The following is a 23,975-nucleotide window of genomic DNA, read 5'->3' as shown; positions in this document are numbered from 1 at the left end:
GCTTAGCATGGGATCTGCCAGCCCATTGGATTTCAGCATTAGTGTCCCATCATGCCAGGTGAGTAACACTCCAAGGCAGTCAGAGTTCTGTTTAAAACATAAAATAAAACATATTTTTAATCCCCATATTTTAGAGATAAATTGGCAGGGGGTTAGAATGGTCTTCAAGGTCCCTTCTCACCCAAACCATTCTGGAATTCTGTGACCCAAATTTTCAGTAAATTCCTACACCAGACTGAAAGGAAGTGAAAAAGCATAAAACAAAGAGGAAAAAAAACCAACCCTACAATGGGCAAGAGGATAAACTCATAAACAAAAGCCATTAGGGACTTAATAACTTGATACAGGAGATGAGACCTCATTATTGTACTGCCCACACAAGAAAGCTGAAGCTTGATTTAATGAAGGACGACCTGACCTGACACAGATTTATTTCCCAGACAAGCCTTTCTCCTGCTCTGGCAGGAGATGTTTATTGTGAGTGTTTGCTGCTATCAATCAGGCCAGCAGCCAGGTTAACTGCTCTTATTTTTAATATGTAAAGAAGGGGTGCAGCAAAGAAATGCTTCTTGATTTCACCTGCACAGGCAATGCAAACCAAAGCTCTTTAGGAGCCTGAAAAAACAAAGCCACCCCAAACAGATGGTGGCAATGTTTGGGTACCTAAGAGAAGATAAAGGGAAGGATTCCACAATTCTATGAAAACCAGCAGCCAAAAGAATGTGATGGCACAAAGCAGCCTGAGCAAGGCAGGAATTGCCCCTTTTTTTATCTCAAACAGCTGGAGTGTCACTGGACTCAGGGCTCAAGCCCTGCTTTACCTCCCCAGTAATCCTAGGCAGAAGGAATGCCTCAAATTTGTATTTGTTGCACCCACTGCCTGGAGACTGCCAGGTCCAGCAGCCCCTTTGCCCCTGGCATCAGCACTCACCATGGGGGCCCCTCGGTGCCCCAGGATGGCTGGCTTGGGTCCCAGGGCCTTCTTCTCCATGATGCAGGGGGAGGAGATGGTGAGGGGAACGAGGTAAAGTGCAACTACAACTGCCAGGTATGCAGAGAACATCAGCATCTGGGAAGCTGGGATGGAGAGAGAGAGACAAAGAGCTGGTGAAAATGCTGGCCCTGCCCTCCTCATGCACAGGAGCAAAGGCAAGACAGCTCTGTCCTTCCTCTGATCCACTGTCAGTGCCTCTAGTGTAAGAGCACAGCTCTGTGTTTAGGGAAAAACATATTAAAAAAAAAACAAGTCCTCAAGGAGGTTTTCACTCCATTTTGTATTGGGGAAACAGTAAGTTAAGTGAATTGCTTAAACTCCCAGAAATGTAGCTCAAAACATTGTTGGCATTTCCACCCTTTGGGTGGGACAGCACCAAATTTTGCCCTGCCTGACAAGAGAAATAATTCACCAGTCACACATAGCTAAAAATAAGCCATGGCACCACATCAGTGCATTTAAAGTTTATATTGGTGGCTCACCAGCACCACCCACTTGAGTCAGGGCAAAGCCACTTCAGCTGCTTCTGCCTTGAGATTTCCACCAGAAAAATTGGAATAATGTTTTGCTGATCAAGCTGGAGATGTTTAAATAAATCCCTGGGCTGTTATGGAGCTGCAGTGCTCGGGCCCAGATGAGCAGTACTGCCTCTCATGCCACCCATCAGCTCCCAATTCCATCTATCAGTGACTTCCCACCAAGCCCAGACTCCCTGGGAATCTCTGGAAGGTGCTGACAGAGCAACAGAATCACCCCCTGTGCGCCACAGATGTGTGTTCCTTATAAAAAACAACAGGCACCTTTGAACTCCTAGGATATGTGGAGCCACTTGAAGCCACAGATCTTAGAGAAAAAGACTTGATTTTTTAGTTATTATTTATTTTGCAAACTCACTAAGGCTTTGGAACTCAAGGGATAACCTCCCCCCAAAAAGAAAACAAAAACAAAAACCCTCATACAATCCCCCCACAAAAAAAACCCTCAAAAAATAAAAAACCAAAACCAAGCCCCTTAAAACAAATATTTGAAATGAATGCAAGATAGAGAAGGTGGTTGTTTTTTTTATTTTTTTTAAGGGAAGGACAGAACAACCCAGCTCTGCTCCTGGCCACGAGTGATCTGGTTTCACTCATAAATAGTCTCCTTTTTGCTTCCAGCATCTAATGGGCTTATTGACACATGTTCCCACAAGCCAGAAAGTAAATCCAGGAACTCTGCCAGGGATTTTCTCCTCCTCTCTGGCAGAGATGTCAATCACTCACAGAGTACTCAAGGAACTCAATGACACCTTGCTAAGGGACCTCCTGCTGTGTCCTGCACCTCAAAGGTGTCACCAGCACCCAAACCTCCAGGCAGACACAGAACTCAGACAACAGACTCTGAAAATTCAGAACAAAAAAACATAAAAATCTGCTCAGAAAAAAGCCAAACTGCCACAAAGAAATGGCAAGAATAGGCTTGCACCAAGGTCTGCTGCTGCTCCTGATATTTCCAAAGGATGGAAATCCTATTTTCCATTAAAAGTGGCTGTAGGTTTTCACAGATGTGTAGGTTCTTCTCTTCTGTTTCTAACACCACCATCTCTGCACCAAGAAACCTGTAAACTCATCCAGGTAATCTGCCTTCCACAAGTCAAATGAGTCTGAAATGATCTTAAGATCAAGAGATACCAGTGTTTTTTCTTAAAAACAAACAAAACAATCCAGGAACAGAAACAGAGAAGGAAAACAACTTCCTGGCTTATTAAAAATTAAAAAAAAAAAAGGAAAAGGGAAAAATGAGGAAAAGGGAGGGGAAAAAAAAGAAACAAAGGGGAGAAAAGAGAAAAAGGGGGAAAAGGAGAACCAAGTGGAGCAATCAGTGCCACCCTGCAGGGACACAGGAGGTACTCACTGGCTTTCTCTGTCCGTGCAAACTGCCCCGCCACCAACCACGACAGTGCTGTGACAGCTGCCAGGGCTCCTATGTGCAGGAAAGGGGCTGTGGCCTGCAGGGCACAAGAACAGGAGAGGAAAATGGGATTAAAGACAGCCCAGCACCGTTGGTTTTGCAGGTTTCATTTCCAGGTGGGTTCTGCATGGCTCCTGCATCAGCCTCCTGCAGCTGTTTTGGCCATTGCTTCTTCCAAACCCTGCCTTTGCCTTTGGCATTCAGGCTGCTCCTAAGGGAAAGGAGGAAAGCTCTAAGCCCCTCTTAGGGGAATTTCTCCCTCAATAACACAGATATTTGGGAGAAGGGTTGGAGGAGTCCAGAGGAGGCCACAGAGCTGCTCCAAGGGCTGGAGTCCCTCTGCTCTGGAGCCAGGCTGGCAGAGCTGGGGGAGCTCAACTCATTGTGGCCTTTCAGGACCTAAAGAGGGTCTGTAAGAAAAATGAGGACAGGCTTTATTAGGGTCAGCTGTGGTAGGACATGAGGGAAGGGTTTTAAACTGGAATAGTGTAGGTTCAGACTAAACATAAGGAAAAAAACTCAGGATGAGGGTGGTGAGGGCTGGCACAGGGTGCCCAGAGCAGCTGTGGCTGCCCCTGGATCCCTGGCAGTGCCCAAGGCCAGGCTGGACAGAGCTTGGAGCACCATGAGATGGTGAAAGGTGTCCCTGCCCATGGCAGGGGATGGCGCTGGATGGGCTTTAAGGTCCCTTCCAGACCAAACTCTTCTGGAATTCTCTGAACACACTGCACTGTATCAATCACCAGGGTGCAGCACCATGACACAAAGTTGAGATGCACCATCTGAGTCATGTTTCTGCTCTCCAATTCCCTGCCCAAATCTTAAAAACACCCCAATAAAATAAAGCACTTCTCAGAAATGTTAGTCACTTGTGTGAATGCCATTTCCACCCCCTAGATTTGCATAGATTTGCATACTCCCAAATACACGTCAGTGGTCACCTCTAAAGCAAAATGAGCAGGATATTTTTGGACTTTTTTTTTTTTTTTTTTTTGAGGAAGAGGGGAAAAGGAACAGAGAACAGATCTGTAAGAAATTAAGTCTGTACATATTTCCCTTTCATATTCTCTAGCCCTGCAGGATACCACAAGTCTTCCTTAAAACAATTTTCTCATTGCCAAGATTTCAATTTGGGGTGTGACAACCATGAAGACAAGAGTTCCATCCTACAGAAATACCTAAATCCCATGGAATTCAGCTGCACTGACCCCTTTCATCCCCCAGGGAAGCATCCTTGCAGACAACTTACCTGCAGTGAAATAAATACCATCTCCCACTCATCATCCCAAAGCTGTGCTATCGATGACATGGTCACCACAGTAGTTATCAAGGTTGTCACCAGGCCAATCTGCAACAAATAGGAGGGTATTCACAGGCTGGAGACTGTGGTTATTATAAAAACTGTATAGGTTGGGAAATGGAGAGAGAAAACCTTTGCATGGAATAAAAGGTGTGAAAAAAGCAGCGTGAAGACTCGGGGGAAGGAGGTTGGGCTCGTGTGCTGTCACATTGTGACCTAAACAGATGCTGGGGCTGGGGAAGGGACTCTGGGTAGGACAGTGGTGGCACTGGGGTGACAGACCAAGACCCAGCCCCTCAGGACCACCCCCAGCCTCCCTCTCACGTGGAAGCACTCAGAGGTCAAAGCAAAGCAGTCAAAATGAAAACGTGACCTCCACAGTGAAGGTAAAAAGTTCAAACCTTTGAGAAGTGCCACGGAAATAACTCCAGCTGTAAAGACTGAAAATCTGGGCTGTCTGTCTAAAAATAATTCCCCACTCTCTGCCTCTGTCTGGTATTCAGCCTCTGCTGTTCTGCCAGAGCCAGAGGATGCTGCTGCAGATCCAAAATCTGCGGGGGAGACTTGGCAGAAAATGGATCCCCAGAAATGAACAGATCACATCAGGTGCACAGGGCTCCTCTAGGCCAATTTCAGGTATAATACCCCAGATCAGCAAATAAAACCCCACATTCCCAACATTTACAGAACCACTTTGGTACATGCAAACAGTATTCCCCATCCTGTGGGACACAGAGGTGTCAGGACACAAATCTCCAATTTATTGCTTCTTCTTCTCCTCCCTTCACACTCATCTTCAACCTGGCTTACAACCCTCAGCTCTTTGCATGGAATCAGAGAAAACTGGAGGGAGTTGTGTGGTTTGCCATACCAGCTTTCCCCACACATTTTAATCTATATTTGAAGTTAATTCAGTATAGTTCAGAGAAGAACTTTAACTTATTCCATAACTTATTACCTTGTGCAGCCAGTGCAGGTTCATCTGCTGTCCCACAGCTATGTGACACAGTGCCAGGATCTGGGAGGGACAAACCAAGAGTCAGACAGAGGCACAGCAGCACCCTGAAGCATCTGAGCACGCAGGGACATGTCCCCATCCAAGGGGACACCCACAGGAGCCAGGGCAGCCAGCAGGAATGGAGGCAGGATGGGCCAGCAGATCCTCTCCAAAGCCAAGGATGTGGAAGGAAAGGCTTTGCCCTCCAAGGTGCAGGGAGCTCAGAGCTTGGCCCACAGCTCCTGGGGCTGCAGGAAGCAGTGCCTGTGTGTGGCCACCCAAATGGACACCGCCCTGAAGGTCCTGGGATGAAGGGAAACAGCTGCCACTTGTGCCCAGAACTTGAAACTGGGCCATTCTGTGGGAAACAACAGCTGTATTCCCTCTCTGAGAACATCTGTCTTTTTCCTTTTGATCATCTGAGGTCCAAGTCCATCCATTTCCCACTTTTAATTTTATGCAACTTAAGGCTAAGAGCAAGAGAATGACAGAGAAATCACTTCTGGGAGAAATCCCCTGGACTTGTAGATGGCCTGAGAAGCTCGTGGCCTTTTTAAAGCCAACACACAAAGCTCCAAGAAATGGGATTTCATTCTACTCACCAGTAACATTGCAATGTAGGTAAAGCCAGCAGCAGTTGTTACAAGGATTGGAATGGACCAGTCACTCCAATATCCCATTCTGTTATATAAAAACCTGGAGGACAAGTGGGAAAGACAGATTAAGAAGGGATTCAACACCAGAACAGCTTCACTAACAAGACTTTAGAAAACAGAACTTCCAAGAAAAGAGACAGGCAGGAAAAAAGCACCCAGTGCTTTAATCCCTTATGGAAATTAACTGGATAGAGAGAGGCAGAGAAACCCCAGAACCCTTCTTACAGCATCTGAGAGTTCAAACCTGACCTGGATTCAAATTCTTCCACTGGATTTTTAGGAAAAAAACCCCAAAAAATAACAAAAAACAAAACAACATCCCTAAATTGTCTTGGATAAAGGTTGACATTATCTCCATGCAAAACCTTTGGCACAAAAAGGACAGGATGGTTGCAGGGTGGAATCAGCTCATTCAATGAACTGGCTGGGTTCTTTTTTTTTTTTTTTGACTTTTTGCCTCTTGGTGCCTTTTTTTTTTGGTCACATCAGGCAGAAATTCTGCATTATGTAAATGCAGGTCAAAGACTCAATCTCCTCCCCAGCAGCCAAACCCAGCATCATTCATGAGCCAGAACCTCTGGTCTGTTGGACAAACTCTGGGGTGATGTTTGGGGCTGTCCTGGGCAGAGCCAGGAACTGGATTCCATGATATAATTCAGGATATTCTCTGACTGTAATTCTGTAGTATTAGGGGGAGTAAAGCTCTGCCATGGGATCTGGAAAGCAAACCCTTGGGCTCAACAGGCATGGCCCATGTCCAGGTTCTGCTCAGGGAGTCAGAGAGCACAGAACCAGGGATCTGCAGGGATTCAGACATGCTGTTAGGAAAAAAGAAGGAAGAAAGGAACGAGGGCTCCTCTGAAGTCTTTGCTGATGCCACCACCCAGAGCTTCCTTAGCCCTCCATCATTTAAGTTTCTGCTCTGATGTCCCTTCAGTGCCCCCCTGAGAGCACCAGGCCTTCCCTTGATGTGCAAATGATTGTTTTAAAATGCTATTTTAAAATGGCCCATGGTAGTTATGGAGCAGATGAGCTTTCTCCAGAACCAAGGAGGAAAACATTTGCTACACAGACTTGCATTTATGGTCCTGCTCCAGGGGGAACACAGGCAGGTTCACAAATTACAGCATCCCCCCCAGCCTGCCTGAGCTAGAGTGAAGCCTTCTGGTGCAGTGCAAACCTTAGACAGTGCAAATCTGAACTATAATGCAAGACACCAAAAACTGAAGTGCCAGAAGCAATTTTTTTTAATTTACTTAAGAGGCACAAAGCACCTTCGCTAACAAGATCCTCACTGATATTCAGCCTTGAGGAAGGAAAAAAAAAAAGATTAAAAGCCTGAAGCAATACATGCTGGGCCACAATTTTGCCTTGTCCTTCTAAAGCCTGTTTGAATCCCAAAATAGTTCCTTTGGTCCTTACAAGCTGGAATGACCTAACAGCAAAGGTGCTGTTTCTAAACACCAGGACCTCACTGTGCCTCACCACCAACAGGTTCCCAGCCCTGCTGGGAATAAAATGATGCTCCCAACTCCTTCACACCGTGTCTGGCCCAAAACTGCTCTGTTTTCACAGAGCCCATGCAGCTGTGCTGCAAGGGAAGAGGGCCAGGCTCAGCCTGCACGACTCAATGGAAATTATTTCTCCCCCTTGCCTGGAACTGGCATGGCTGTAATTAAAACCTCACCCTGTGTTCTCCTCCTCCCACCCAGCCTTTCCACAGCTGTTTTCCAGAAACCCTGCTTGACCTCTGGTGCCCGTGTGCACAGCAGGGACCTAACTGGGGTTACAGCACACACAAAGCACTGACCCATTTTCAGCACTGAATGGCAGGGCCTGAAATGCTGTTTTCCACCCAGACAGCCTCTCCCAGACCTGTGGTGCACAAGAGGGAATCCTTTCCCAGTGCTGGGCACAACCCAGACTGGGTTGCATGGCAGGGACAGGGCTTTGGGCTGCAGGTGACATCTGGACGTGTCAAATCCTAAAAGCCCCTTGAGTCCAGAGCAGACCTGCACATCTCTCCCCATTCCTGCAAGAATATTTGGGGACCCAAAGCTTGGCAGCACTGCAGCTGCAGTGCCCACTCACAGCATTCCCAGGGCTTTCCTTCATTTCTGAAGGATTGCTTTTAGCCCTTTCACAGCTTTGAGCTCAGACAGAGCTGGTTTTGCACTGGAGCAAACTTGGGGCACATCACATCCTTTACTGAGGGTACAAACTGAAGAAGAGAGGGCTAACAAAATGCCACTTAAAAAAAAGGAATTTATATCAAGCTGCTGTTACAAATATCCCAGAGCCATGGTGATGGTTTCACTTCTCACAGTGTGGGTGTGAGTAAAGAGAAAAAGCCCATTTCCTCCTGGGAGGAGCCAGCTCACATCACCATGTTGGTAAACACTCTCCCTCACACAGCTCCAGCATCTAAAGCAGATGATTTATTTAAGGGATCAGCTCCCCACTGTGTTTTTAAGTACACTTTACATCTTATGTTTGACAAGAAGATGATGTCAAAGCAGTTTGGTTAGAATACAGCCCAAGGTGCTGTCAAAATGTTTTAAGATGTTGCTGATAATAAAAGAGAGAATAATTTCCAGCACTGGAGGCAGCTGGCAACACCCTAAATTCCAACACATCCCACTGCAAAGCTCCTTTTCAGCTCCTTCCAACTTTGTATAATATTTTCCACACCCATGTGCTTCAGGCTGAATTTTTGCCATGGATATTTTGTGGAATAGTTGCAGCCAAATTGCTCAGTCACTTTCAAATCCAGCCAGCCATCAAGATAAACAAACAAAAACCCAGCCACAAAGTGGAGATGCAAGGCCACGTTCCATCAGCACACAGATCAGGCAGAAACAGCTCTCCTTGAGTCCCACTTCCCACCTCATTTCCCCTTTATCATCATCACAGCTCCATCCAAAGGATCCAGATGAATCCAGAGCTGCACCAAGTTGATGGCAACCAAATTTCCTAAGGGAAGCTCTACTCACCAGTTGATTTCATTGTAGTCATTGTGAACTTCCCACCAAAAGTAAAACCAGACCAGGGTGAGGAAGAAGGATGAGGTGAGGATGAGGAACCAGAGGCGCTCCCACTGCGGATGGAAAGAGAAGTCAGTGTCAATAGGATCCCCTCTGATCCCAGCTGAGACTAGGTGGAGTAAAGAGCCATTTCCAAAGGCACCTCTGCTCCCTGGGAGATGCAGCCCTGTTCCCCAGGTCTGGGCAGAGGGGTCACTTATGGAGATTCATCTTATGGAGGGCTGGAAGAGCATTTCTGCAGCTGTCAGAAAGAGGGGACATTTCCTGATAGGGAGCTGGGGTTTTGTTTGGTGAGGTTTTTTTGCTGGTGGTTGTTTAGGTGGTTTATTTGTGGGGGGTTTTTTTGAGGCAATTGTTTAATTAACTTTTCCATTCTCATGCATCTTCCCTTCCCTTGGGCTTAGCCTAAATGAGTGAGTAGTTATCACATGGTGAAGATTACACAGTGGATTAGGGATGTTCCTACTCCTCATTCCTTCCCCTGAGGTGCTCAGATCCTGCAGAGCCAAACCACCCATCCCCAACATTTATTCCTCCCACCACCACCACCACATATTTTAAGTGTTTTGCAAACAGACCACACCAGCACAAACATTCAGCTTCCATGAACATTTCAAGTTCTACTCCACACATGCAAAAGAAATCCCTCAGATAAATCTCTTCAGTGCCCCTGCTCCAATACCATGGGTAAAATCCTGAAGCACGAGGACATCAATCTGTGTCTTCAAGTTTCCTCTCACCAGCAACATTTCCATGGGCTCCTGGCTGGTTTTACTCCTTGGCCTTAAACACTTCCCACATTTTCATTTCAACAAGGAAAACACTGAAATAAATTCTGCATGGAAAATATTCCAACAAACCCTCTCTTCCCACAATAAGCAAGGAAGGATGAAGACTGGAAAAGACTGTGAGCACCTCTACCACTATAATTCCCTTCCAGACCCTGAGCAAACATTGATCTCTTTGGAAAATGCTCTTTTCTCTAGCTTTTTAATTATGCAAACTATCCTGGCTTTTTAATTATGCAAAGCAGTGTAACCAATATAGTGACAATAGAAACACTAAAAACTACAAGGTTTTTCCTCTTTTTCCATGCTAAGGGCTGGAGTTATCTACTTAACTGTGTGTTGACTATTTTTTATTTTGCATCACCCAGGATACCAATCCTGTGACACAGCTCCTCCTTGTATCCTCCATCACAGAAAGAGAAGCCAAAAGGAAGCCATAAAAAGGTTTGGAATTATTTCCTTTTTACTGTGCCAAAAATGATGTTTTCTGCTAGAAATCCCAAATTCTTGGTTGTATAACTCAAATCAAGACACCTAACTTTGCCCAGAGAAGCCATGGCTGCCCCATCCCTGGAAGTTTTCCAAAGGCAGGACAGGGCTTGGAGCAGCCTGGGATAGTGGAAGGTGTCCCTGCCCATGGTGGGGTGGCACTGGATGGGCTTTAAGGTCCCTTCCAACCCAAACCATTCCCCTCCCTCTGGATGCCTTCCAGTCTGTACATCTCCAAGATCTCAAACCTCAATTTCCCCACTGTTTGTTGGGATTTTCTTTCCCCCTCTCCATTTGGGTCTAATACCTCTCCTTGCAAATATAAGTTAAATATTGGTTATTTTCCCACATTTATTTGTGCTTTTCCAAGGCAAGTGAGGTTTTAGATACCTTTTATACTGCTACAAAAATCCCACCCTGCAGCTCTTTAAAGGTCACCCTGGGCTGAGCTTTGCTGATGTTCATGCCCTGGATGACACTGATTTGAAAAACAAGCCAAGGAAAACATTTTAAAACCTCTGAGCTTTCCCCCATACATATAAACATAACTTCCCCCCCTTATTTACATGCAAGCAGCAGAGCTTGTGGCAAGCTCTCCAAAAGCTATTTTGGGTCTGTCCTTTAGGATGCCCTTGCCATGTCTTGCTGGTTTTGTGAAAACCCAGGCAAATTCTTCTATCTCAGGGCATCCTTCAGTGACTTCAGGCACAGTTCTCGGTGGGCTTTCAGAAATACTCAGAATATTTGATCTTTAAAGTCCCTTCCAATCATCCTCTGATTCAGTGATCAACAGACACAATCAGAAGGGCCCCAAAAGGAAATTAATGGAGACAGAGACATTTTACCAAGTTGTAGCTTGCCAGATTTTTAAGTTTTCTATAAAATCACAGAACCCTTGATAAAAAGTAAATAAATAAATCAGTGTTTCACACACATTCTCCACCACTTTTGGACATTCCCAATCCCCACTGCATGCCAGGTGGAAGCAAAACCAACTCCAGGTTAAGGGGTTTTGGGAAAAAAACCCAACCCACATGTTAAAGGAATTTGCCACAAAAAAAGCCAATGTTTGATTCACCTGTGATGCTGGCTCATGGATTTTACCTACTCTTGTGCTTGAAGATTTAATCTTGTTTAAAACAGCACTGAAATTCGTATCACAGGGGACAGATTTTCCAATTTAGGGATTAGTTTTGGTTAACTGAAGTCTCTGCCAGTCTCTTTTGCTGCAACTCCCCAAGCCAGACAAAGCAATATTTTCTGCAGTGGCACAGGAAATCAGAGAGGCTCAGGAAGTTTATTTTATTTATTGTAGGATCTGTAGGAGATGTTATGACGTTTAACTATACACACACTCCCACCAACCCCTCCTACAAGGTCTTTCTCAATTCAGTCAAACCTCCTGTATTAGAAACAGGAATTTCTCACCTATTCCATTCCAGATGATCACACATATGCCAGGAGACACCTCCCAGCGTGGTACCATTTGTGAACTAAAGAAATCCTTTGCCCAGGAAATCCAGGTTTTCTAAAAAAAGTCTCTTTAGAGAAGGATCCCTAGAAATTGATCCTCTGCCAAAACCAACCTGCAGGGCCAATGCAGGTTTAGCTTCTGCTCCTGAGCTCAGGTGAGACCCCACCTGCAGAGCTGCCCCAGCCCTGGGGACAACAGCACAAGGACCTGGAGCTGCTGGAGAGAGCCCAGAGCAGGGCACAGAGCTGCTCCAGGGCTGGAGCCAGGCTGGGAGAGCTGGGGGAGCTCACCTGGACAGGAGAAGGAACCAGGGACACCTCAGAGTCCCTTCCAGAGCCTAGAGGGGCTCCAGGAGAGCTGGAGAGGGACTGGGGACAAGGGATTGAGGGACAGGACAACAAGGCAGGATTAGGATGGGATATTGGGAAGGAATTGTTCCCTGTGAGGATGGGCAGGTCCTGGCACTGACCAAGGTTGCTGAAATGCTGTGCTGTGAACTCAGCTGCCCCCTCACACTTCCTTTGGACCCAGCTGGGAGGCAGGGACAGTACAAGACTCTTGGCTCCAGGTCTGCTCCATGAAAGCCAAGAAAGTCCAAGGCTGGAGCCAGACAATTCCCTGGCAGCCCATGGAGCCAACAGAGCAGAAGGATTCTGCTCCACTGGAGCTGCTGGAGTCACCTCAGTTGACACCAGCCCTGAAATGCCATCCTGCACCTGTGCTGCTTGCTGGAGTCCTTGGCAGCTCATCCCAAGCAGGATTAGCATCCCTGAGATCCACCTACATCTCCCAGCCTTGGGATGAAACAGCAGAAGCCCTTCCTGAGCAAACCCACGCCTCCAGCATCCTCCCCAGCACCCAGAGCCCACACAGAGTTACTCAAGGAACTGGGAAGAGAGAAGCCTGCTTTGAACTAGGAATGGGTCTGAGGAAATTCCAGTGCTGGATGGATTAGGGCTGCATTCCCACAGGGATGAGCTCACAGCAAACATTCCAACAACGTGGGTGAAGCTGGGGCCCTTCCAACATGTGCATCCACAGGAGCTTTCCTGTGAAGGAGCTCAAATGCCACTGCTGGAGCGTGCTGCAGTTCATCCCAGAACAGCTCAGAGGGGAACTGATGGATTTTCTATCCCCTCCTGGATTCACATCCCAGGGTGAGGATTGCACTGGGCTCTCATCAAACCCACTGTGCCCAAAGCTCTCCCAAAGCAGCTGAAACCACTGCAGAGCTCACCTCAAGATTCCACCTCAAACACAGGGAGGAGGCTGTGGGTGCTTGGAATTGAGGAGATCCACCTCAGAGCAGATGGATCTTCCTCATTAAAGATATTTTCTTTGAAAGACTGAGAGCCTGAGAACATCAACAGCTTGGAGCAACCTGGTCTGGTGGAAGGTGTCAAGGGTTGGAATGAGATGAGCCCTCAATTCTCTTCCAATCCAAACCATTCTGTGGTTCTGTGAACTCCACGAGGAGCCACCACTGAGACTGGGCAGAGGAAACAACCTAAAGGTGTGTAGAAATTTCAGTCAGATTTAGGGCACACTTTTTATTTAAAAATTAAAAAAAAAGAAAAAAAAAAAAAGACAAAAAAGGGAAGAGGGGGAAAATAAATTGGAAAAAGAGGAGAAAAAACTGGGAAAATAAATGGGGGGGGGAAAAGGGAGAGGAGAAAGCTGACTGTCTTGTTTCTGGAGCTGCCAGTCATCCACCACGAAGAAGGCTCTTATTCAAGCCAAAGTGCCTCTGGGAATTCATGGCTTTCCATTCCTGTGGAGGACCCTACCCATCCTCTGTCTCCTGAGCACAGTGAACCTCCTGTTCATTCATTAATATAATTAAATAACTAAATAAAAATCTAACTAGAACAGGAAGAAGCTTTTGAACAACGTCTTACCACTCCTCCCCCCACCCCTTTTCTTTTTTAATCAGAACAACTCAAGTTTTGAAAAACAGAAGCCTTTCAGAGAAAATCTAATATTTTAAAGCAATCTCTTGCTGAAGGGCATCTTGGCTTGTGGATGGAATTTCTGCTGAGAGGAAACTGGAAGGAGCTTGAGTCCTCCCAAAAATCTGGCATTACACTGGGCAGGGCATGCACAAGCACATGGAAAACAGCAGCATGTGGATATGATCAAGGCTTAAAAAAAGGTGTTTTATCTCCCTGCAGTGCATACCATCCCTGTGTCCCTAAATACCTGCCTTTAGCAAATGAATGGGTTTTTTTGAGGGATCAGTCCTGAACAATTGCTCTCCACCTCAGGAGCAAGTCCAAGAGCTGGAGTCGAAGTGGAGCACCACCAACATCACTCAAGTGTGTTTTCAGACCATTTTAATTCACTCCTGGATCCAACAGAGAGTTCATTAAGGAGTCTGCACTCCACTGTTTCCTGGCATTTTCAAGAATCAATTTGCTGCAGGCATTTATCAGTATTAGTTTGGAGAGGAAAGGAGGAGAGCAAACATTTATCCAGCAAATACAAAGGGAAAACTGACAGTGCAATTCCTCATTTTGGGGTTACCCAGTCAGGCCTTGTCCAAACAAACAAAAGATTATCTTCAAGCAAGTTATTAAATCATCTCTGAGGATGAAGGATGAGTCCATCTCCCAACAGAACCAGAAACTGAGCATCACCAAGAACAAGGGTCAGCTCGAGTGTTTTGTCAATGGGAACACTTTAGTCCCTAAGGAGAAGTCACAAACACTCATTTTCAACTCTCAGTGTGTGAATGCAGAGTCCTTGAAGCAGTGGCTTGCTCTGAATTCCCACCTTCCTCTGACTTTTGCTCCAGGGTTCACCACCACCATCCTGGGGAGAAATTTCCCCTCTGTCCCACTGGAGTTTGCCCTGATGCAGGTTATGCCCATTGCCTCCTGCCAAGGGTCAATTTGGCTCCAGTTCTCAAAGCCAGCTGGAACACTGGGGCTTGGAGCAACCTGGTCCAGCAGAAGGTGTCCCAGGGGTTGGAATGGGATTGAGTCAAGGTCTCTTCAACACCAAAATATTGGATTCTGTGACCTTCTCGACAGTCGCTCTCTCCTTAGCTGAGAGCAGCAAAATCCTCTCTTCTCACCTCCTGCACAACCCCAGCTCTCAGCCCCTCCCGTTTGGTGGTTCCAGTGGGATCACTTGGTAACCCCTGTAGTCTTGCATAAGTCCTGCCAATCATTATGACAAGAAATGGGGACAAAAAGGAAGAAATTTGGTCTGACAGACAGTGGGTCTGAAGCAAGGAGCAAAGCAAAACAAACCCTGCTGCTCTGGCTGCTGAGGCTTCAACACTTAACCAGATGTTTCCTAAAGTAAGTCACTGCACATCTCAGGCACATCTTGTTTGATTATTGCAAAGATTGGGCTAATAGTTCTCTGCACACCTTGTTAGAAAAGGCCGTGAATGAGATTTCTGAGCTGTGACACGCTCCATTTACAATTCCATTTAGCAGGTCCCAGAGAGCAGCAGAGAACATATTCCTGAAATATGTGTTCCTGCTGGGGCTGCTGGAGCTGAACTGCAGCTCAACAGATGCAACTAAAAGAGAGCCAAATCTCTAAAAATATCATTGTTAGGCTTTGTAAAACAGCCCCTGCTCCCAGCCTCCAAAAACACAACCAGGAAAGGTAGGGCTGATTCCCTCCAGGCTCCAGGGCTTGCAAAGCTGGGAGCAGTCAGGCAGCTTTCCTTGCCTAAACAGCAAGGAGAGGGATAAAGGGATCCAAACTGAGGGATAACTCCCACCTGCCTGCCCCTCCCTCCCCACACAGTCAGCCAGAGGACCAGTTTCTCTCCATGTGTCCATCACCCAACAAAGGCAGCATCTCACTGCATGCCCAGCATCCACCACAAAAAGCACTGGCAACCCTCGATGGCACCGAGATGGGAATTCCTGTGCTGTTCCAGACACGGAGCACAGCTGGAGCCAGGGCTCTTTCTGGCTATTAGAGGCCCCTGGGGACTTTCAGCAGCAATAATCACGTCCTGGACCAGCTCTGCCTCCGGCAATTACATCCTCCCTTTTTCATTCAAGGCTGAGGTAAATAAAAATCCCTGAGGGAGCCTCTGATTCATGAGGAAACAGAAGAGAGTGATAGGGGATCCCCAACCTATCCCCCACAGCATGATGTACTCTACTTCCACAGCTCCTGATAACATGTTTTTAACCTACTGGATTTTGTCCAGCTACCACAACCAGTGCTTCTGGACAAACTCATGGAATGATCCAAGTATTCCAAACCTGTTCCTGATGCTAACAAGGCACTGTAACCTTTTTTACCAAACAGTTTCATACTTGGAGGCCAAAGGAAGACAACTATTTTTTCCAGACTAAGCAAGTCCAGATTTTTCAGTCTTTACTGATGAGCCTCATCTAGGGAAGAAAAAAAAAAAAAAAAAAAAAAAAATATCACAGTCCAGAGACCAACTGGCTGAGGTCCAAGGCTTGCCTGAAGTGGGGCACCTTGCTGGGCACAGCATCCCTGCTGAGCTCTCATCAGCATCAAGCAGCAGGAGGATTTCATCCTCAGAGCCTCCTGAGGGTGTTATTCCTGCTAACTCATCCCAGCCTCCTGACAGTCCTTTGCAAAGGCACACGATGTTGTCAACCTGCATTGAATCTGATGGTTCACTTTAATTAAAGCACCAGCATCCTAGGGCAAAGGGGGTTAGGATTAAAAACAGCTTTAATAAAAAGAAGGCTCAAAAAAAAAAAATCTGTATCATCTGCCTGAGAAAACAGCCAATGAAATGGCCTCAGATTACACTTTACTCAAAAAAATCTCAGAAGAAATTTATTATCAGCAGGAGGAACATTTTGCGCAGATCCTGGGGATTTTCTTAACAGTCAGCTTCAGGCTCCAGGTGGAAATCGGACATTTGTACCCTATATCAGGCCTAAAAAATACTGCAGTCTCTAAAAACCCCAACAAAGTTGTGACCCAACCACTCTGCACCTCAAGGGATCACTCAGTGCCAGGGAAACAGCTCCACATTTGCCTTTACTGATCCTATTTCTTGTCCTGGCCCCAAACTGCTTTTGCCATTTGTCCAGCTCAGGCAGGCCCCCAGCTCTCTCCTGTTGGGTGTTTATGAGTTTAATAAGCACAGCTTTACAGGAAGAACAGTGGATGAGAGAAATCCTGAATATTTATCCCTATTTAAAGAGAATTACTGCATTTCAGAATTGTGCTGTATAAAATATCCTAAATAATCTGACATAGATGTCAAATAGATCAAGGACAAATGATTGGACTGGGAGAACACAGTAAGTTTATTCCTTGGACAATTTTTCCCTTGCATCTTACCCTTGGCAGCAAATGTCTGCAAGACAAGTTCTAAAAATAATATTTTGTCATGATGCTTGGCACAAAATAAACAAAAATGGGCCAAGGATTTCTCTGCTGGTTGAAAGGGCAAGAGCATCACCAGCCAGTGTGAGAAGACAAAATCCCAACAGGAAAAGAGGCAGTGGGTGCCATTCTTGGTACCAATATCCACTTTCCCTGGATTGCACCCCAGATTAGACCCAGTTTGGGATTAGGAAAACTTTGCTTTGTAAGACCAACAAATAGCAGCCTGTGGAACCTCCACAGCAGGTGACATCTGCCCTCCCCACAGCCCCCCTTGTGTCACAGAGGTCACTTTGGTGTGGCTGCACAGGCAGAAGGACAAAGCTAAACCAGGAGCATGGACACCAAAAGGCAAACCAGAACATTTCCCCACAAGGAAACCCACACAGGTTCTTTCTTCTCTCTCCATTGGTGGCAGAAGTGACAGGCAATGACTTATTAAAAAAGCATTTGCAAGGGTTGATCATCCAGCAATTCTGCCTGAAGGGTCAGCTGGTCTCCAGCTGAGGACAGCAGCAAGGAAAATGCTAAAGCAGTAGGTGTCTAAATGCTCCTGTTACTCAGAAACCACTGGGAGGCACAAACACCAGGACTAAAATAAGCAAAATGTATAGGCTGATAAAAGCTGCAGCGAAGAAATGAAAGGTCTGATTTAACACAAAGTCCCCTTGCCACTTCCCAGCAGCTCTGACACATCACACTCCCATCACTGTGGTTCCAAGTGGGCATTTTCTGTGATGTTTATGAATCCTGGCGTGGCAAAGTTGAATTATGTAACAACAACAGCAGTGCCATGCGTGTCTGGGCAGGAGCCAGGGCTTCCCCTGCAGCTATTTCCTCTCATGCCCATCACCATGGCTGAAAGGCAAGTAGACAGCTTGCAGACAAGAGAAACAAGTTGTTACCATCCTGTTTGGAGCAGGAGCAAGAAGGAGCCTCAGTGCTCTGCTGAAAACCTGGAATGCCTCAGTGTGGGTTTGGAAAAGGCCCTGGCACTGCCTCGTGCCCTCCCTGCTGCTTCCCAGGGCAGTGCCTGAACCCTGCCAGGCCAAAACAGGGGCCATGCTCAATCCAGTCTGGTTATTTCTCTACGTTTAAAGTCAGAGTATCTGCAGCAAAAGCACAGAGACATGGCCAGGGAGCTTTGAGCAAGAGGCACTGCCAGGGAGATGAGAAGTTCCCAAGGGAAAAATATTTCTGAGCCACCTTTATGGAACTGGAGCAAATTCAGTATTTCATAGAACCACAGGAGGGTTTGGGTTGGAATGGACCATGAGCAGGGACACCTTCCACTATGTCCAGGCTGCTCCAATCCCAGTGTCCAGCCTGGCCGTGGGCACTGCCAGGGATCCAGGGACAGCCACAGCTGCTCTGGGCACCCTGTGCCAGGGTTTTCCCATCCTCACAGGGAATAATTCCTTCCCAAAATCCCATCCTAATCCTGTCCTGTGTCCTCCATCTCTTGTCCCCAGTCCCTCTCCAGCTCTCCTGGAGCCCCTCTAGGCTCTGGAAGGGGCTCTGAGCTCTCCCTGGATCCTTGTCCTCTCCAGGTGAGCACCCCCAGCTCTCCCAGCCTGGCTCCAGCCCTGGAGCAGCTCTGTGCCCTGCTCTGGGCTCTCTCCAGCAGCTCCAGGTCCTTGTGCTGGTGACTCCAGGGCTGGGGCAGCTCTGCAGGTGGGGTCTCACCTGAGCTCAGGGACAGAGGGGCAGAATCCACCCTTTCCTGCTGCCCAGGCTGGGAGATCAGCCCAGGAATCTCTGTCCAGTGAGTGCCCTTGGAAGCACAGCAGCACCTCGGATGGCTGCTCTTTGGAGAGAAAACTCGGTTCATTTCCTCACCAGAAGATCATTTGCAAATTCCAGAAAAGGCATTTTAATCTGGCTCATATTCTCAGCTCTGTGAAAATGGGAATAATTATCCCTCTCTTCAAGTGCTGCACATTGATTAAAGCACCTCCAATGGACGGTGGTACAGAAATAACAAATCTGCCAAACTGCTGTTCTTGCACCTTGCTGCACTCCAGGGTTTGTCAAAGCAGCAGCACAGCCAGCCTGACTTTCCACTCCCCTTTCAGAGGACATTTTCTGGAAGTTCAAAAAAGCTTGCACTGAAAATAACCCAAAGCTCAAGATTTTCCCTACTCCAGCACTGACTGATTGTAAAACACACCAGGAAAAAAAGGGTTCTAACCCTGCAGCTGTCCCACATGACTGTGGACAATTTGGATGAGCAAGCTGCTTTCACACCATCTCTTTGCACAACCCAAAGTGGGGTTTTTTTGCAGACAATGGAAAACGTGGCTTTGGGCTTCACATCCAGGATAGATGCTAATAAAAAAATATTTCCAAGCACAGGAATAGATCATGCCCAGAGTGCCAACAGGGCCAACCCAAAAGGGTTGGGTTTTATCCCAACCACACAACCTCAGTCCTGCTCATGGAAGAGACTATGGCCCGAAATGAGGCACAAACTGTGCCACACCAAGGTGTAACACCTGCATTCCATGATCCTTCTCCACCTTCCTCATGGAGCAAAGCAGCTCTTCCATCTACTGCTTGGAAGGGAAGCTTGGCAGACATCAAAATGCTCTAAAGGCGGCTGACCACACTCAGAACCAATTTTTTCTCTTCCTGCTCTCTTCAAATCACAACAAACATCCTGGACAGAAGGAATGCAAGATAAATGCATAGTAAAGGAAAAAAAAAAGTTGAATTTTGCAGTAATTATTACCTCCCCTGCAAAGAAACCTTTGGCAGTCCATTTCTCTCCTTCCTTCACAAGAGCAAAACTGCTTGTGCAGCAAAACCCACGGCAGGAAAGTCATCTGCAGAGTCACTGCAAAGTCATCTGTCACCTCTGTGAGCTTTGTCATCACAATCCCTAAGCTGAGGTTTGTACCATGGAGAAAGGGAATTCTGGGGAGGAATGGCCTTGAACTTGTTCTGCCTTTGGGTTTTTTCCGTGCATCTCAGAGCATCAAAACTGCTTCAGTGAGAAGCAGCTGGTGAGAAAAATGCCTAATTTTTCAATCAACAGCTAAAGCAGTCCTAGTTCTTAATTATGACTAATTATATCAAAGCACATTTGGTATAAGACACCTGCTTATTTTTCAAAATGAAAATGCAGCCAGCATTGCCTACACAAAGCACAGGAAAAGTGAAAACTGATTTACAAACCCACTTGAGGGTGTCAACTGTCTGCCTGCAGGACACCCACCCCAAAAAACCCAATCCTCTGCCACAGGAAATATCTGAATTATCCCCGGCTCCCATTTCAGCGGGACTGATGGAATTTCTAAACATAGCATGTGCTAAGCCATATTTCCGATTTTTTTTTATAGCCTCTTCAGCAGTCTGGTTATTATTGCTCCAGATCTGCTGAGAGAAGATCAGGAGTGTTTCACAGAGATCCATAAGGACTCTCTGTTCCTTCCTCCCCAAAGGCAGGCCAGGCAGCTCAGAGGTAGGAGGTGCATCTGCTGCTTCAGCCCACAGGCTGCACAGGATCCTCGCCTTGATTTACCCCAGCAGGCTGCAGCTTTCAGGAGAACCAGGATGAAAGGAGAAGCAACAGCTCCAAAGTTGGCAGGAGCATTATCCCTGAGGGAGGTGATCTCTCACATTTTCTTGCTGCATTTAACACCCAAACAGGGCTGATCTTTCCTCACCTGTCTCACACAGGGGTCTTTCCCAAAGCATCTCCCAGCGCCTCTGGGAGCAACACTAGGGATGGAGAGGACAAAAACAGGGAGGCCTGGCTTTTTTCTTTTTTTTTTCCACTACACAAGTCTTTGATGAGCAAAGCTTTCCTACCAATTGTTCATCCATCAAAGAAACAACATCAGAACTGATTTTCTCCAGTCCAGACCGACTCCATCAAAACATCCTGCCTAAAGCAGCGACTGCACTATGCCAGAGTGAAAAAAACCCTAAAAAATAATGAAAGTAGTGTCAATAAACCTCCTGGCAGCAGCCTGTGGCCACAAGCCAACCTGATTTACAGCTGAGCTCACAGGAGGCAAGAGACAGGAAAAAGGTGGAACATGCCCTCCCCCCACCTCAAATTAGGAAACCACAGGGAGAAGTGCATATGGATGTCGGCATTCCCAGCAGGAGAATGGTTGCCAGAAGCAGGCACAAAACCATCCAGTTTGGCCAAGTCTCCAAGAGAACAGATCTGGAACATTTACAGGAGCAGATCGAGCTTGGGGTCACTTATATAATCCATTAAATATATATATATATATAAATATATATATATATAACTGGGAAGGGGCTGGAACCCCAGGAGAGGCTGAGGGAATTGGGAAAGGGGCTCAGCCTGGAGAAGAGAAGGCTCAGGGGGGACCTTGTGGCTTTTTGGGGGTTTTGTCTGGAGAATCTTGTCCAGAAGTTTGGGCTCTGCCCATCAACAGCCTGATGCTTTCTGCTCACACACTCCCTGCATTAGAAGGTCTCCAGAGGAAAATCTGGATTTGAGAGGAACTGGAAGATTTATTTCTGTGGCCAAGTCTTTTTCTCCTCAATGTGCTCCATGCTGAGTGCAAAACTGAGTTATTAACACGCAGTGCTCCCAGCTCCCAGAGCTGATGCATGTGGGAAACCACCAGACAGAAGTGGCAGCTGCCTGAGGTCGTGTGGGAATATAAAATAAATCTGACAGAATCAAACAGCAGCTCAGAGAAGGTGGAACTCTGTTTTCTGCTGGCAGCTATTTTAAAAAAGCAAATAAGCCTTATCAGAAGTACCTTGTCAAAATGATGGCCTGTGGCACATAAAAAAATGCTGCTAAAAACAACCAAGCAGACAAAGAAAAAAACTCCTAAACAAAATAATATCCAACCACACAGAAACCAAAAAACCCCACAAACACCAGTTACAGACTGAATCAGCAGGCTTGCAAACAGAACCACAGAATTGTTTGGGTTGGAAAAACCAGCTCCAAACCCCTGCCATGGGGCAGAGGTGGTGGAAAACAACTCCTATCACCACTGGACAGCACCATTTCCCCATCCAGAGCAATCAGCCATGGATTCAGGACACAGCAACACCCTGGAACAAACCAGGTGGTGCCACGTGGGATAACCAGCCCAAAAAAGCAATTGCACCTTAGATGCTGCTGAGCTTAATAAACTGCTCCTAAATTATCAGGTCTGGCCTGCCTTGAGCAACAATCCATAGGTTTATTGGATTATAAATTAGAGTCAACAGGTGGAGCAAGGTACAAATTAAAGATGTGCTTTGGAAGCAGAATTACCATAACGCCACAAACAGTGACACATTGCACCTCCCTTCTTTTATTCTTCATTACATTGAGGCTGTGCTTTAATTTTACAACAAGAACCCTGCAGCCTGTGAATCTTCCCTCCAACAGCATCTTTTAAAGCCAAATTTTCTTTCTCTGCTGGGATTTTCACTACCAGACAGCTTTTCCAGAGGAATCATTACAATCAACAACTTCACACAACATCTAAGCATCCCTATCTTGTTTTTCCCCATATCCTGCAGTTCAGGAACAGGGAAAATCTGGAATTTTTAAGGGGTTCACAGCTATCTTCCTGCCTGTAAAAGGCACAATACTCTTTGGGAGGCCTGAAAACAATTTAAAATGTTTCCTGCTCAGATTGACACCACTACAGGGTTCTGCACTTGTTACAGACAAAAGCAATTGCATCAAGATAACCCAACCCATCCTATTTTCTGGAAAAGCAGCATTTCCAAGAGGAGACTGATCTGGATAAGATGGTTTTCAATATTCACAAAGCCTCTGAAGAGATAAACAGTGACCCTGAGTTTGTCTTTCACGCTCAGAGGCCACAAAACTAAAGCCTCTGTTCACAGACAGCAAATCAATCCTGACACCCTCTCCAGACCTCTGAGAAAATTAAAATCATTTTTAAACCCCAGCAAACTCTGACATCTGGAATTTGACTGCAACAGGACCCCAAGGAGGATAAATAGCTGCAATTTTGCAGGCAGCAGTGGCAGCACACAGCTAGAGGACTCCTTTCCTACCTCTGGAAATAACTAAATTCATATTTAAATCACCCTCCTCCCACCAACTTATATGGAAGCAAATCCACTGTAGAAAGTTCTGACAAATAAAAAGCAGCAGACACACACATGAGGAGCACATGATTTATTTCACAGGCTTTCCTCACTAGTGTCAGTGTCCCTACATAGTAAACATGGCTTAATAATAGAGCTGAAGTCCTCTTTAAGCAGAATTTTGGGAAGCCAAGGAAAACAAACCCTAATCCTATTTCAAACCAGCCCTGTGATCACAGACAAAAGTGTTTGAACAAAGCTCAAGATGTCCATACATGAATTATTAAGCTCAAAGCCTCTTTTCCACCAGTGCAAAAAGCATTTCATCCCAACCCCACAAGCAAGACAAGAGTCCAAAAATTGGGAAGTGCATGAATGGAATGATTTGTCCCCAAAGTATGTCCACATACGTGATTTTATCCCCTTACTAACTTTTTCCTGGTCATCTGTTCTCCACCAGGAGTCCCCACCCAATTTTAACACCCAGCAGCCTCTGAGCAAGTCAGTCTTGAAAGAGTAAAATAGGAAAGAAAAAAAAAATAGAAAAACACAAATAACAGAAAGAACACACTCTGCCTGTTTCTGAGAAGCACCATGAAAGTCACCCAGATCTTTTCTTTATAGATCTCAAAGCAGGGCAAAATAAAATCCCTTTTTCAGTCTGGTGGTGTCTTTTAATCAGCATCATCAGGAGCTCTGGTGTAGAAGAAATACCTGAGTTGCCTTTGAGCAGTCTGGTGTTACTGCAGCTCTTAGGAAAGGGATTTTGGCTGTTTCTCTCCTTTCAAGCAAATAGTAAAAAAAGGAGATCACAGAAAGAGGAAGAAAAACAAAGCAGGTAAAAGAGGGAGGGAAAGAGGTGCGTGCCAATTAAATAAAAACCACAAAG

The 23,975-nt window shown here is 46.2% G+C and overlaps 1 protein-coding gene across 3 annotated transcripts in view; it reads right to left on the bottom strand.

Annotated features, from left to right (window-relative positions):
• Positions 1-23,975, bottom strand: part of GDPD5 (glycerophosphodiester phosphodiesterase domain containing 5) — a 91,988-nt gene that overhangs the window by 17,903 nt on the left and 50,110 nt on the right. For all 3 annotated transcript variants that reach the window (XM_033052145.1, XM_033052147.1, XM_033052146.1), the window contains exons 3-8: positions 8,891-8,994; positions 5,844-5,937; positions 5,203-5,262; positions 4,194-4,292; positions 2,888-2,981; positions 932-1,077 (exon numbers count right to left, since the gene is read on the bottom strand). In XM_033052145.1, the coding sequence (XP_032908036.1) occupies positions 932-1,077; positions 2,888-2,981; positions 4,194-4,292; positions 5,203-5,262; positions 5,844-5,937; positions 8,891-8,994 (597 nt within the window). The remainder of the gene's footprint in view (positions 1-931; positions 1,078-2,887; positions 2,982-4,193; positions 4,293-5,202; positions 5,263-5,843; positions 5,938-8,890; positions 8,995-23,975) is intronic.

Source organism: Catharus ustulatus, chromosome 2 (genome assembly GCF_009819885.2).
Source record: "Catharus ustulatus isolate bCatUst1 chromosome 2, bCatUst1.pri.v2, whole genome shotgun sequence".
Lineage (NCBI taxonomy): Eukaryota > Metazoa > Chordata > Aves > Passeriformes > Turdidae > Catharus > Catharus ustulatus.
Note: the sequence above shows the minus strand (reverse complement) of the source record. Positions and strands in the feature narration are given on the sequence as shown.